Here is a 15,173-nt window from a genome sequence, read left to right as displayed (position 1 = left end):
TTCAGACCCTCCCATTACCTCTTTCCAGGGTAATCGTGAGTCATACATGCTTCTCATGGCCTGATGCATTCTGTCATTTTGTTAATAACTCAAGACAGACGGGGACGACTTATAAGATGAAAGATTTATGATCAACATTCATGACCAGTCAAGTGTTGTATTTGCTTTGAAACACTGCCAAGTGGGGGGGTGTTCGTGTCCGTGTTTGCTTAAGGCAGGGGTGTCAAACTCAAATACACAGTGGGCCAAAATTCAAAACTGGAACAAAGTCGCAGGCTAACATTAATATTTATTGAAAAAAAAAATCTTCCTCCAGATATAAGAATGAATCTTTTCTTATGGACTCAAACAAGTTTTGCTGAAAAACTGAATATGGAACAAGCAAAGTTTAATACTAAACAATATATATGTTAGCTGTATAATACCAGTAGGCCAGCTCTAATAGTAATTTGGTATGGCTTCACGGGCCAAATGTAATTAGGCTGCGGGCCAAATTTGGCCCGCGGGCCAGAGTTTGACACCTATGCCTTAAGGGCTCAAGTCAACTTCTCTTCTGAAAGGGTAAACACTGGACATGTCACATCTGACACTTTGAAGATATGCTTTCCTCCTGATGTGTGTCTAAACAACTTAGACTTTCACAGTGCTAGTGAAGTGTTAAACGTGCACCTCCCATCTACTTGGCCCTCACACTGGTTCTGCAGGGTTTTTGTCTTTTCCTGTAAAGTGCCTTTCTGCTATATGATGCCAGACATACTATAGAGTGGTTTTGCTTGTTAAGACTTGTTCCACAACATCCATATCATGTTTTATCAATGTGCTTGTCTGTTTTCTTTTCTTTAAGGGTCTTTTGTTTTTCTCAGAGGGCGTCAGGGCTTCAACGTTTTAAGTTCCTCAATGCTGGAACAAAACCATCACCAACAGATAATATAATAACAACAATTTTTCAAGTTTAAAATAGTGCTTGGAGGTATTAGGGAAAAATGCAGGATGTCACAAAGACGCCCTGTTCTGTGCATTTCATCTAAAAACACCCTTAAACATGGCCGTTTCAGGGTGTTTTTAGATGAACAATTCTGAGATGTAGGCTATATTGAAGCACCAGCAGTTGCCTGATGTTGAGGTTTCCTCATGACTTCACTTTGTGCCTTCATTTAAGCCACGTTTCTCATAAGGTGGTTGTTTTGACATTTTCAGTTGTCATGTGAGTTCACTCGACAACCAGTGTGACTTTTCTCGACCCAAGTCAGAGTTTTTAATCACTCTTTCCAGACATTGTAAAGATTCCCCACCCGACTCTGAGAACCCACTCACCACACAGTTTATATCTTGTGATTTGCATTTGAGAAGACACACCTCTCTGAAGACGTCTTGTTTCCGGCTCTGAGCAAGTGAGTGGAAAGTACTGATAAGCATCACAAGCATTTCAGCAGAGCACACTTAACAGGGGAGGTGACCTCACAGTGATGTGGAAACCTTTTTTTCTCTCTCTATGAACTCTAACCCCCCTTAGATTTCCGCTCTAACTGTAATTACAGCATTTTGTCTTTTTAAGCACATCTATAGTTTTAGTATGATTATAAATTTAGATTTTAAAAGACGAATTAACCAACAAACCACAACCGCTGATTAATCTAGAGCATTTGATCTTTGGGTGTATTTATCTGAACAGTCAACATGATAAGAGATAATCTACAGCAGTGAGGAAGGATCATTTGCATCCATACCTACTAAAGATAGTTATTTTAAGGTTTGTGGGGTTTTTTGTAAGTAGACCACAGCTTGTGAGGCTGCTTGTGAAACCATAGAGAGTGACAGCTAAACAGTAATGCTGCACGTCTAAGCTGAGCAAATAATTATGCTTACCTTTTCACCATCATACTTTAGAAACACAAAGTACAACCAATGCTGTTGTGAAATTTAAAAGCATTGCCCATATTGTGGCCCCAGATGAAAAGGTAGCAAAACACATTATTCTTTGAACCCAGTAATGAATGCTTGTGCCACATCTGCCCGATAGTTAAGGGAATTTTCATTAAGAATCCGGCTCCTCATGGCATTAGCAGCATTTTACTAAATTGGTGGACTGAAACACTCTTATTGCCACCCTCAGAGGCATAAAGAGGTTCTTCCGATATACAGTGGAGGGTGTAATTTGATCCATTACTGAATTTGTAAGGTTGCTCATTTCCCAAGAAATTAACAGTCAAAATTTAATGTGGATTTTGTTTTAGTGGAGTGAGATGGGATACAAAAAATTTCGAAAAAATATACCATTACACGAAAGTTTTACGGTAGATAGATTTGCATGTCAGTGAGTGAAATTAGTATTTGACGCCCTACAACTCAGCCACAGTTCTGGTGCACGTGCATCGGCTGTGCTCCAACGTAGCACAGTGATATCAATCAATCAGTCAATCTAAGATACTCCTGGTCTTTACTCGTGTGTATAAATCGCACCCATCCAAAGAATCAATTTCTCCCATTCCAATCTCTCCAGGCCAAAGAGCCGTCAATGGACGTCAAGGACAAGATTGTAGAGCTGCACAAGGTTAAACTGGGCCGTAAGACCATCAGCAAGAAGCTTGGTGAGAAGGTGGTGGAATCATTTGGTCTGGAGCTATATGCAAGATCTTGTGTTAATCACCTAAAGGCAGTTGGGAAGACAGCCACCAAGATCACCATTGAAGCGCCTTGAGGCGACTTTTGTTGTGATTTGGCGCTATATAAATAAAATTGAATTGAATTGAATTGAACATTGGCTGACTTGCAAATCAATTTATAACATATATTTAATGTTGGGGTTTTTTTTCTGGATTTTTGATTGATATTCTGTTTCTATTTATTAAAATGAACCAAACTTGATATGATGTGATCAAACTTGATAATTCAGCAGGGGAATAAATAATTATTTACCTCACTGTTTAGCAAACGGCCAACCTGAAATACCAAAGAAAACCCTTGAATGTGTAGTTTAGCATCTAGCTCTTGATGCCAAAGTGACCCGTTTGTAAACAAATATTGCACCTCATCCAAATCAAGATTTAGCTGATGCGTCTTTGTAAACAAACTATTGTAAGTTTATGTGGGCATGTCTCTATCAGATCTGTACATCAAGGTACTTTCTTACCATAACCTGAAGGAATAAGTCCATATGACTCTGCCGCTCCATAAATGTTGTTCTTTTAATCCTTTTTTGTTTTGGCTGTATACTTTGCTCACGTACACATCCATGTATCATAATGCAGAAACTATATTTATTTTGGTTTGAAGTGTTTACACTAAAGATGTGACCAAACTTCAATGTGAATAGTCTGTCTCGTTGTTCTCCCACAAAGCTGTCATTAGTGTTGGTCCAGGTCAACTGCTGTATTCACCGCTTCTCCAGTCTGACCCTCAGAGGCTTCCTTCAGAGTTGCCACAGGTCTTTGGGCGTCTGTCATAGCTGGTGTTCTTTGAATTGATTTATCAGATTTTGACACACCGTTTGCTTACTGCTGCCACATAAGCTTTTCATTAGTTTAGTAACGGATTAGACTCACATGCAATAGACTGGCAACCTGTGCAGGATGTAGCCCGCCTCTCGTCTCTCTCGCCTCTGGGACTGTTGGGATAGTGTCCAGGTTCCCACTCCCCATTTTGATGAAATGGATAAGTGAGTGGATACTTGCTTGGATTCCAGGTGGTACTCACTTCTAAATGTTTGCACATTATTATCCTTGTGCTTTTCAGTCACATGTTCCTTTACCTTTATTGTGTAGGTTATGTCTTAATAGGCACTCTGCAGGCGTGGACCTCCATGATCAAAGGCAGGGACAGACTTTTGTAACTGTTACGGCCAGGCGGAGAACTACAATGGAAGAGAAACTGATGTCTCATTAATGTTTTCAGAATCAGAATCAGAAAGACTTTATTTATCCCCAAGGGGCAATTAAGATACAACAGAGCAGCATGACGTTGAAGATAAGGACAGGGCATAAACAGGCTATAAGTGTGAGATAATAAATGCACACAGAATATACAGTATACACACAGTTTTAAAATTAAAGTGACTGAATAGGTGAATAAATGACTTTAAGTGACTAAAAGTGAATAAAGTGTCGGCAGTATAAAAAGAGTGTAGAGTAGTTGAAGTTTCTGGTGTGGGAAATGGTCTTATCGGCTGGAGAGTGGCTTCGGGGACAAAGGTGGCTCTCCTCCTCTCAGTCCTGCAGGAAATGCAGCGGAGGCGGCGCCCAGAGAGGAGCCATTGGAATGCAGGGTGAAGAATATGAGAGGGGTCGTTTTGGTTTTGCTTCCTTCTTCTGGTTTGTTTATTTTTTACCATTGTCATTTTCTACTTATATATACATACATATATAAAAGTGCCCCATGGGCTCTGATGCTGTGCACCAACACCACTTCTGCATGCCTTCCATCGCTCTATAAATATTCTCTGTGGTCCACTTCTTTCCTCTCTTGTCCACTCACCCCCCCCCCCCCCCCCATAACTTTGATGCTTTTTCAGTATTTTTACTTACTGCAGTTGACAGCAATAGTTGTCTCAATGTGCTTTGTATTGTAAAGTATATAAGTCCTGTGATATTAAAAGGAAGGCCCCAGCAATTCCTAAAACACTTGGTGATGGTGGAGAGGAAGATCTCTCTTTTAATAGGAATATATCTGTGATAGAACCGGGCTCAGAGAGCAGCAGGCAACTGCTGAGACCTGTTGGGAGGTGAGAGGAAAGAGAAGTGAGACAAAGAGTGCATAGAAAGACAAGCAGGAGGCATAGGAGAGAGTAGACCAAAGCTTATGACATGCAGTGCTGTATGAATATAGGGGAATGGAAAGAAAAAGAATAAGGGAGTGCTTATGCAACATGGAGAGGGATGATTTAGGCTCACTTGATCCAACCCCAACTATAAGAGTTAGAAAAAAGAAACGTTTAAGGCCTAATGTAAAGTAGTGAAGTTGTTTGAAGTCTCTGTCTCCCACTGTACTTTTAAAAAATAGTATTTTAAAGTTTTTACGTTAAATTCTAAGGTTGACTGGATTTTCTTTGATACTATAAATTGTTAGTTGCCATAAAAACTGTTTTTATTCAATTTAATATAAAGTGATAAAACAGAGGCGACTCTCCATATCAATTTCTGAAAGCAGTGGATTATCCTTAAATATATATTTTGATATAACGCCGGGATTACTACAAGCAGCTCTGTGCGTATTGTATTTCAGAGTGAGCATCATCTCAAGTGTCCCCATTCATCTGTAAGACTAAACGCTTTTTTTCTCACCCCGCGGTCTGGGACTTTAATGAGAGGCGGAGCTGCGGTGGCAGAGATTATTCATGAAAAAACACTGACATTTTTTCAAACAAACGCCTTCGGGTTTTAGTCATTTGCCAGTTAGTGGCGTTTGAGAACACAGAAAAAACAAGCCGACTCCTTTTTTTTCCAGCTGATAACCCCACAGGCAGATTTCATGAAACTCTACGGCGCTCTGACGCCAGACAGCAGGAAACCTAACAGATGAGCAGAAAAAACGGACCGCTTCGTGATGACACGACGCACTGGCCCTTTATTGCGCGAATATTTCAACTTCAATATGTTTTATATTCGTAAAATACATTTTCCCGCCGCCTTTACAATTCTTTGCTTCTTAGTGTCTCCGGTGATGCTAAAAGATACCACAACGTGTCGGGTAAGTTAAACACAGAGCGCACTACAAAAGCGAAACGAGCAGGATTTATTTGCGTGAAATGACTGTAAACGCTAAATGAGAGTGTATTATTATTATTTCCAGTCAAATTAATGAGTGTACTTTAATCTTTTGCTTTTATTTTGTATGTTTGAACATCGGTTCAAGTTGCGCAACCGTGTTTACAGAGAGGAAATGTAAATTAAATCAGAACACAATGATTTAAGAATCATTTGAATGACTTATTAAATTTATAACAATGAAAACACACGCCAATCAAAAAAACCAAGACAAAGAATCCTCCCCAGAGACCAACAGTTTCTTGCTGTGACTGATCAAAAATGGGGGACTTTTTTGCTCACATCTTTGACTCTTTATATCGGAGTCACGCTTTTATGTGCGATACCTGATTAATGTGGTTTGAATTAAGCTGACTGAGACTGTCATTGGTCTGGATGGCAGCATATGTTGCCCCCAAACCTGTATATCGCTTATTATAGCACTAACAGTGCCCTCACAGATATCCAGTGGGCCATTTTTCTTTTTAAAATGACATAAATGTCTAAATGTTCTTCCTTATTTCTAAATATTTCCTAAACATAATTTTTTTTATCTTTGTTCTCCTTACTTTAGATTGGAAACCCAAAAGGTAAGTTATTTAATTTCTTTGACTTTTCTCATTGTGAAAGCGTGTGATAGCCGTCCTAACGCTCTTCTGTCCCTGCACAGATCATGTTGATGAAAGATGCCCTGTGGAAATGATAAGTTCTACTATCACTGGGAAGGCTTACTCTGAATGTGTTTCTGTTTATGTCTGGTTGAAAGCTGAGGGTACGGAGTGCAACCATGCCTTCAAAGTTCACATATCCACTTCAAACACACATGTGGATGTATGTCACCACCTATAAAACTGTTATGTGGCACAACTGACAAAGTTGTTTTCTTCCAGATTTTAACAAGAGCCCAAAGCTTAAAATTCTCAGTCCAATTAAGAAGACACTTAAGCCTACCCTGAAAATACTGCCACTGAAAATACAGGTTGGTGTTACCTTTGCAGCTGCACCGAAGAGTGAGAAATGTCAGTATGACTATGCAGTTCATGATGTTAACAGGTACAGTGGTATCATCTCTCATTCTCTCCATCTCAGCGTGAGAATAAAACACGTAAAGGTGAAAAGTTCAGCTGTTGCAACTGTAACATACCGCAATTACCAGAGAGAAATACCAGTCGTCCCATGGTAAGATGGCTTTTTTCCTTTGAACTGCTAAAATATTAAGCATAGTTTTATAGATAAATATAACCTGATTGTGGCTGTTTTTTGTTTTGTTTTTTCATTTGCAGTGGGTGCTTGAATATGACTGTGTCAAGGCGAACACTGGAAACATTGTTTCTGTGCTCTACAGCACAAAGTCACTAAGCTGCAATGTCACTTACAGAGTAGAAGGTAAAGGTGATCTGGAATCTGAAATACAATCTGTGCATTTCTCTACTGGATAAATAAACTGATTGTTTCCAGACAACATGGTGTCATTTGATATTTTAATTGTGGTTGTGAACAGAGCAGTGAACATATAGATTTAGGTTGGTGGCTTCATGTAAATCACATAATTTCCATAGTCATCAAAAACACTTAGTGACTCAACATCATCCAGTTTTTCAAATATTCTGTGGCTTGTTTTGTGTGTGACAGAAAGCCCAGACTTCGATCTGTCTGTGGATTCGTCATCTAAATCTATCACTGTTGATATGAAGAGAAAATCCATCAACGTCACCACGAAGAATGAATCTTTTACTGTTACCATGAACACTGAGGAGGTCTATGTCAGACACTGTTACAAAAATAAAAGGACATGCGCGGGCGAGACCAAGCGGCATCCCCTGAAAGTGAGTATTACGGGCAAGTTTACTTATTACCTTGTTTTTGGTAGTGTTTGCACACTCGTGTGTCATTCTGTCTGTGAACACGATGGCTCGAAAAGTTTTTAAATAATTCTGATGTTAACAATCCAACAAAATTTGGGTTACGTCCACAAGGTCAACCAAATGACCGATTGGTTGAAAATGGGCAAAAAAGAATATAATTTAGAAACTATTACCCTTACAAATGTGGTGTGTATTGTCAAAATATAGAAAGGACCGCATTTGACATTTTACGTCTCTTTCAAGGTCAATATATTTATCTAAAGGTCAAAGTGGTGATAATGCTCTATAAGGCTATTTCACATGACAATAATGTGTCAGGATGGGTTACTTTTTGAGTATAGTTAATCGTAAGTATAGTTATTATGGTGTTGTTACGTAGGTTACGTTTAACAGGTTATAACTGTTTAAATACATAACATACTGAATACATGTACAATGTGCTCAAATAAGTATTATTGTTTGAAAACAACATACACTGGTGATTAAAATCTTTTTTCACTTGATATTTACTACTAAACATTTAAATTAATTAAGTTAACAATCCAATGAAAACGACAGATGCGCTATATTCACATAAATTAAAACTAGTTACACTCCAAATGAGGTAAAGTATATTAAAATGGGTTTCAAGTGGGCAAATTATTGGCCTGCACGTTGCTCTTGTTTTTACTGCACTGCAAACGTCTTAAAATATGTTTAAAAAGAACAAAAAAAATTAAATGGAAACATAAAAAAAAATACAGTTGAATTCCCGCAATACTCACTTTTTAAAAAACAGCAATAGGACTGACCAAAAAATTGTACAGTAACACCAAATATAAGAAACAAACAGGCCAGAGTTAAACAGAGTTAAACAAAACACAAGTCCCTAGAAAGTAACCTAAAATCACAGAGAACATCTCACACTGGGGCAAGGCCGAGGACTCAAAGTGGACTCAAACGTAAATATTCCATAAGAGAGTGAGCTCGGCGCGATTTGTTTTGTAATGTGTTTGTGTGTGCTTTACAGATTGATACGTCCCAGTCAGCTGTTCTCAACATCTCTTACCTGCTGCCCTGTGTGTGCATAGAGGTGAGCTGAGTGTAATCTTCAGTGGAGCAGTATTTTATGTTGTCAGTATTCTTTCTTACACCAGGTCTTGTTTGCATTGGCAGGCATATTACACCCACACCGACGCAACGCGGCGTAAAAAGTGCCCCATTGAAGAGACGGGAGTCATGGGTGAGTGTGACTGAGAACGTTTTTAGGCGTTGTGATGTTTAGAAAGGGAGACAAGAAACTTTTGAATTGAATTCTTTTTTAAAACGCAAAATGTGAAAACAGGACAACACCAAGCAGATGGTCCTCCGATTACATTAAACTATAAGTAAGTAACCAGGTTTTAGGGAAAGAAAGAAAAAACTGCACACAAGCCAGAGGGACGCACTTCTGTTTGAAGACAGCATTAAAACCGCGCACAAGCGAAACATTCTTCTGCGTGTCTGTGTTCACAGCATGATTCAGATAACTTAGGACCTGAATTTACTGGTTCCTAGTTATAGCTGATTCAGTAGTGACACAGATTCTTCAAGATAAGGCAGTTTAATAAAGTAACAAGTCAAAGAGAATAAAGCCCTCAGGGAAATGAGAACTCAAAGGCTGGCATGCAAAAATGAGTCCCGTCACAGTTTCATGGCAATTGAGAAACCAAATCCCATAACTTCAGAGCCCGAGCTTACCCAATACTTCTTATCCAAAATTGACTTTTTGAATAAGTATAAGGGTGTCGTCATTTTGCCCCTTCTCAAACTCCCTAAGACCTGGTAGTACGTCCTCCTCTGAGCTCTCTCTCTCTGATGTGTGGCCCTCCTCCACCTCACATCCTCACAGCACTCAGTGTGACTCCACTTCCACATTTCTGAGTAAAATCCTGTCTGCGTCACTCAGCCCTCTATCATACCATCCATGGTCATTGTTAATAGTGGGGAGCCATGACCTCACAAAACAGGTTTATGTGAGAGTTGGGTCTGCAGAATGGAGTTTAAAAAAAGAAGCTAGACTCTGACAAGTTATTTGTTAATATGATGTTTTAGTAATCAGACGTGTTTCTGTCATCTAACTCTTTTAATTTTCATAAAGTAAAACTTTTTTAGTAAAACTAATTGGAAACAATGCATCACATCATTCTGTGATCAAACAACAACAAAAAACCCAGAAAACAAACAAACAATTTTGAGGAAAAATTGAAAGATGTAACATTTAAATTTGAATTAATGAAATAATAAATAAATATCCAAACATTTTTTCTTCTGGCTCTCACGAGGATATGCCAGTCCTCTAAAGCTAGGACTTCTGGCTTAAGCCATTTCTTTGTATTTGCTTTCCTGTCCATTAAACTTATCAAGAATCAAAGTAGGTCGTTATTTTGTAAACTTGCAGATGGAGAATTTAGAAATTCATAATTGTACAAAACAAAAAAGAAATATGTTATTATTTGTCCTTAATAAAGCAACCAATTCTGCAAATAATAGTAATGTGTTCAGTTTTGGACACGTCCAAAATATGTGGTAAATGCCGGCTTTTTGGAAGCCACAGTTTCTCCAACAACAAGAAGCTTTGGAAAAGGAGCGCTCTACAGCTTTTAAAGTGCTTATCTGTGAAATACTTGATAAATACAAGGCTCTTCATCATTCCCCTTGTCTTACAATCTTTCACAATGCCAAAAAATGCAAACCTCACACAAGCTAGAATATCATACTAAAACAAAACAAACTGACTCTTGTAATGCAGGATTCTGCAGCGTACGATGTTGCAGATTTCCGTAAGCACATCTGTGTCAGTTACTCCCATCCTCTTCCATTGTTGTGTTCAAGGAAGTTTTATTGCATTACCAGAAAGTGCTGCCAACTTTTTGTCGCAGTTGCAGTGGTTGTGTTCTCTAAAGTGGTTGTGTTTCATTCATTTAGATTGAATACATATTAAAGAGATTCATTTTTATCCGTATGACAAATACACGTAATTACCCACTTAATTAACTGATTGAACTTATGATCTGACATGAAGGTTGGAGGAGCCAGAGTTCAATACACTGACTTTCCACAGCCTGTTCCACCTACTGAGCCACAGCCGTCCCAAATGAGTTATAAAGCACTTTTAAAAACAGCAATAAAGTGCTGTACAATAACACCAAACATAAAAGGCAAACACAGGCCAGAGGGTAAAAGACTCTATAAGAGGCCCGAAAGTAAGAAACCCCCAAATTTCTAGTCTTAACCAAACTGAACAATCCTGGTCTATTTCTTCATTCTTTTAGTGTTGTTATTAAGTTGTAGGTTTATAGTTATGGAACAAGAGACTCTTGCAAATGCAAATGCAAAATTAAAAGTGTCTTCATGACGATGAACAAGAAGGTGTTCATTTTTTTTGTTATTATTTTTGTCTGTCTCGTTGTCTAAAACTGACCCTTAAAATGCATATGTTCACATACATCTGTGCGTTCATGCATGTCTGTTTGGTGGTGTTTATTGTGATCCAGTGATACAGGTGATACAGGTTGGCCAACGTTTGCATCCCGGGAATGTTATTGGCATGTTGTTCTAATGTTTTTTGCGTTAACATCGCCTCAACAGATGCCAGAGATGCGTTTTCCTCCTCTAAAATCACTTTCTTCACGGACGGTTTTACGCTGTACACACTGTGCCCCAGCCCGCTGAACATCTCTGCCTCCCTCTGCTGGATGCAGCACAAACACCTCTGCACGCCTGTGCTTAACTCCACCCTGGAGAAGAAAGACAGTCTTGTAAGCATAGCAGCATCCATGATGAATATTTGTGGAAAAAAAACATTTTTGTTTGTTTGTTTTTTAAACACCAATTTTGACTTTTTAACAGAAATATGACACTACTGCAGTGGACAAACACCCTCAGATGTGTGTGCAGGTGAGAAGCACCTAGATGCGTTGATTGGAAACTACCGCTACCTGCCGTTTATTCACAGATGTTAATTCGTTTTTACAGCTTTCTGTACAAGGAATATGCAACATCTCTTGCCCTTTTACAGCAGGTGAGTGGGTGGATGTGGGATGGAGGAATTCTACTAACAGCTCTAATAAGTCTCAGGTTGTTTGTGTGCTTTTCCCTTATGCACTCAGTCTTCCTTTTTGTCCCCCACAGATACGCCTTCTTGGGAGGTCTCTATTGGACCTGGAAGGCAGATGATAATGGTACATGTCAACTCTTTTTCTCCAGCAACGTTTTCAAGCCAACTCTGTGTCCTTACTGAGAGGGAATGCACAGCTGTAGGGAAAGCACATTCAGTTACAATGGTTGGTAAAAAAAATATGCATTTTTAATACAGATTAAAAAACAAGGAAAAAATTCATGCTAAAGGACAAAAATGTGAACATGTGTGCATATGTTCTCTATTTTATAGGAAGGAAACAGAAGTGAAAAAATAATAAATTTGCCTCTTCACTTTTATTCTAAAAATCCTTGCGTCCAGGTAAATATACATACACACATACATGTATGTATTTCTGGATTTTATGCATTTTATCATCTATATTCTCGTGCTGTTGTTCAGGTGTGGCAGTCGGATCCTGTTCGTCATGGAAGAAGAATTTTCTGCCCGGACTGTAAGTGTGCTCACAAACCTGAATCTGCCAGCATAAGTTGGTGCATCTGAATGTTCATACACACACACAACTCCTACAAAGTACATTCACCATTATCTGTTTTATTTATTCTTTCCTGTTTTTCTTACAGACACCCACAATAGACGTGGCTTGTATGCGGTGGCAGTTCTGATATTTGTGTTTGTAGTTGCGTCGTTTGGAATTTCTATCCACCGTGCTACAAAGAGGGGAGCTGCAGGTTAGTTCATTTACCTCACTGCAAATCATGTTTTCATATGGAAACCATTTACAGTTTCAAGGCACAGGCTAATTTAAATTGAATGACTACTCTGCCTTGAATTTATTTCAATTCATTTCTGTTATTTTAGCTTCACTGTTGGTCTTAAAGGAGCAACTAAAACACATAAAGGACATGCTTCCCCCCCCCCTTGTCTTTTCCGATAAATTTAGGTTGGCTGTATATCCAGAAGCCACTGCTGCTGGTGTGTTCATCAGGTCAGTCGGACCATATCTCTGCTGTGTGTGCATTAGGCTCAATTCTTCAGGAGGAGCTAGGTGCCACAGTACGCACACCTCTGTGGGCCCAAAACTCTCAAAGCCAGGATGAGTCGGGGCCTGGTGTGGCAGATCTGGGCCCACTTCCCTGGCTGTATGGCCAGTGGGATGCTGTCTGCAAGGAGCAAGGAAAAGTGCTTGTAATTTGGAGTCCTGAAGCCAAGAAAACCTATCAGAAGTGGACAATAGAGAGGGCAAACACAGATCAGAGTGAAAGAAAAGAGGTAGACTGCAGAAATGCACACACGAAACATGAGAAAACCAAGGCAGAGCTGGAAGAGGATGTGAAGCAGAATGGAAGAAAATTAGGAAAATTTAAAAAAGAAAAAGCTGTTGGAAAAAAAGATGGTGCTAAATTATGTGACGATAAAGACTCGTACCGACAAAAGGAGGCCTCTGCATTGATAGAGCCAATGTTCACAGCTGTGCTGGCTCGCTTAAAAAGGGTGCTGCAGGAGCACAAAAATCAAGAAGTTGTTCTTATCTATTTCCAGGGCCTTGGCCACAGCAAGGATATCCCAAAAGCCTTCAGGGAGGTCCGTCAGTACTGCTTACCCCAGGATTTCAGGGGTTTAATAGGGGAGCTGGGAGAGATGACAAGAAGTGTTGAATTTAGGTGGCACTGCTGGCCCAGAGTCCTTTCTAAAGTGCTGGCAATATGGCTGGCACAGAAACTATCTCAGAGGCTGCAGACGCTCGTGCCTCAGACACAACGAAATAAAGTGCAATCAAGAAAATATCCTCGATGAAAAAGACATTACATAAGCCTGAGAGCAGTCTGAAGTGGCCTTTAGCTGCCAGACCCTGAACTGTGCAGGTGTATGTGTTTCTACACGGGAGAAACACTACCACTACCGTGGAAAGCAGAGAAGTTTTAATCTCAAGTTTCAAAGTGACAGAAGTGGGGTTTTTTGTTTTTTGTTTTGCTGGAAACACGAGACATGGGAGCCGGTGTTCCATTGCAAACTCCTGAAACCCTCACTCTGTACGAACTATTCATTACCGAGCTCTGCTGTGTCCAGTATGCCACAAGATGTTTTGCATGTTAAGAAGAGGTAAACACTCTGTCCTTTGCACAGCATTTAGCCTCTGACAGAGGGTTCTTTATATTGCTTTCGTGACTGGAGCCCTAGTGAACACCTGTCTTATCTGCACGAATATGCTAACCACTATGAAAATCTTGTTGCAAATAATACCCCACTTTTTTCATGAACACATTTAATGTTTCAAAGTGTTGTGACAGCACAGGTGACAAACTGCGTGACTGCTGTTTACAAAAAACCGTCAAATTTGCATAAGATTTTCTAAACACAGACATTAAGCCAAAGCTTTCATGGGATTTCCACTTTTACTGCAAATGTAAAATGTGCTTCACTAATTAGAAAGTAACTGCATTCATGTGTTTATCTTTTTAGCCTTTAGTGGGTTTGATAGCTTTTTGTAGTAATAACTCCTATTTATGACTGGGGCTACTTCTACAGCTGTGTCTACAAGTGTGTTTTTTGCACACATACTACCTCCTGCATTTTAAAAGTGAAGAATAATTAACATTTTGGCCTTTTTTTGTTGTTGTTGTATTTTTTCCCCATTGTGTTTTTCGCTATGCTTGTTATTTAATGAATGGAAACGAAAAATGAACATGAATGGTAAGAGTTGGCTGGGGGACTCAATGAGACAGAAACAGATAAAGCCAGTATTATTCAAATTATCCAACGGAAAACATGTAGTGCAGTGGTTACCTCAAAATCTCAGAGCATTAGAACAAGAAAACCGTGTCTGTGGTACTTTCCCATGTCTTATATTTATTGCAGAAGTTTTATGAACTTCAACGGTGAACATTATGCAAAGTGAGTTTAAACAGAAAAGTGACATCTCATCTGGATCTACAGACAAAAGTGATTGACCTTTGAAGAAGTGTTTGTTCAGTTTTAGTTATTCCCTGAAGCTGTTTTCCCTTCTTAAGTATTTTAAGGTGGCATTAGCCTGCGGCACTGTTTGCATTATAAGAATATGTTTTGAATAAAAAACAGACTGCTTGACAAAATAATTACTTTGACAAAGTATCTCTTTAATTGCAGAAATTTCTTTTTTCTGTATTTGTCGCCTGTTTTATGAACTTCATATAATAAGTTGTTTGTTCATTTGAGTTCCGGCAGCACATCACCAAGCAGGAGCTTGAGTGACAGACTTGCTAGACAGGATTAATCGTGAAGTAAACGTCTGCTGCATGATTTAGCAACCCACAGCAAAGAAAACACGAAGGTTTCCATGTAAGTTTCTAGATTCCTACAAGACCTCTGGAGGGTAGTTTGATGTAATACTGTAGCAGCAATAAAGCCACAATTTTATAATGTTACATGAATAAATACATAAAATAAATACGTAAATCAAACAAGTTACAT

The 15,173-nt window shown here is 39.1% G+C and overlaps 1 protein-coding gene across 1 annotated transcript; it reads left to right on the top strand.

The window, feature by feature from the left end:
• The first annotated feature begins 5,396 nt into the window (after nt 1-5,396).
• Nucleotides 5,397-14,818, top strand: LOC147306002 (uncharacterized). The gene is made up of 17 exons (XM_086278086.1): nt 5,397-5,682; nt 6,313-6,328; nt 6,409-6,510; nt 6,629-6,717; nt 6,828-6,917; nt 7,022-7,124; nt 7,371-7,564; nt 8,613-8,675; nt 8,759-8,825; nt 11,213-11,382; nt 11,474-11,521; nt 11,600-11,645; nt 11,756-11,907; nt 12,015-12,083; nt 12,165-12,216; nt 12,347-12,454; nt 12,667-14,818. Exons 1-17 carry the CDS (start codon nt 5,539-5,541, stop codon nt 13,518-13,520), a joined length of 2,367 nt encoding a protein of 788 aa, XP_086134212.1. The 5' UTR covers nt 5,397-5,538; the 3' UTR covers nt 13,521-14,818.
• Nucleotides 14,819-15,173: the final 355 nt, after the last annotated feature.

This window comes from Aulonocara sp. 'chitande type north' Nkhata Bay, linkage group LG20, assembly GCF_057382095.1.
Source record: "Aulonocara sp. 'chitande type north' Nkhata Bay isolate Kocher_YH1m ecotype deep benthic linkage group LG20, A_spYH_male_GT1.1, whole genome shotgun sequence".
Classification (NCBI taxonomy): domain Eukaryota; kingdom Metazoa; phylum Chordata; class Actinopteri; order Cichliformes; family Cichlidae; genus Aulonocara; species Aulonocara sp. 'chitande type north' Nkhata Bay.
Note: the sequence above shows the minus strand (reverse complement) of the source record. Positions and strands in the feature narration are given on the sequence as shown.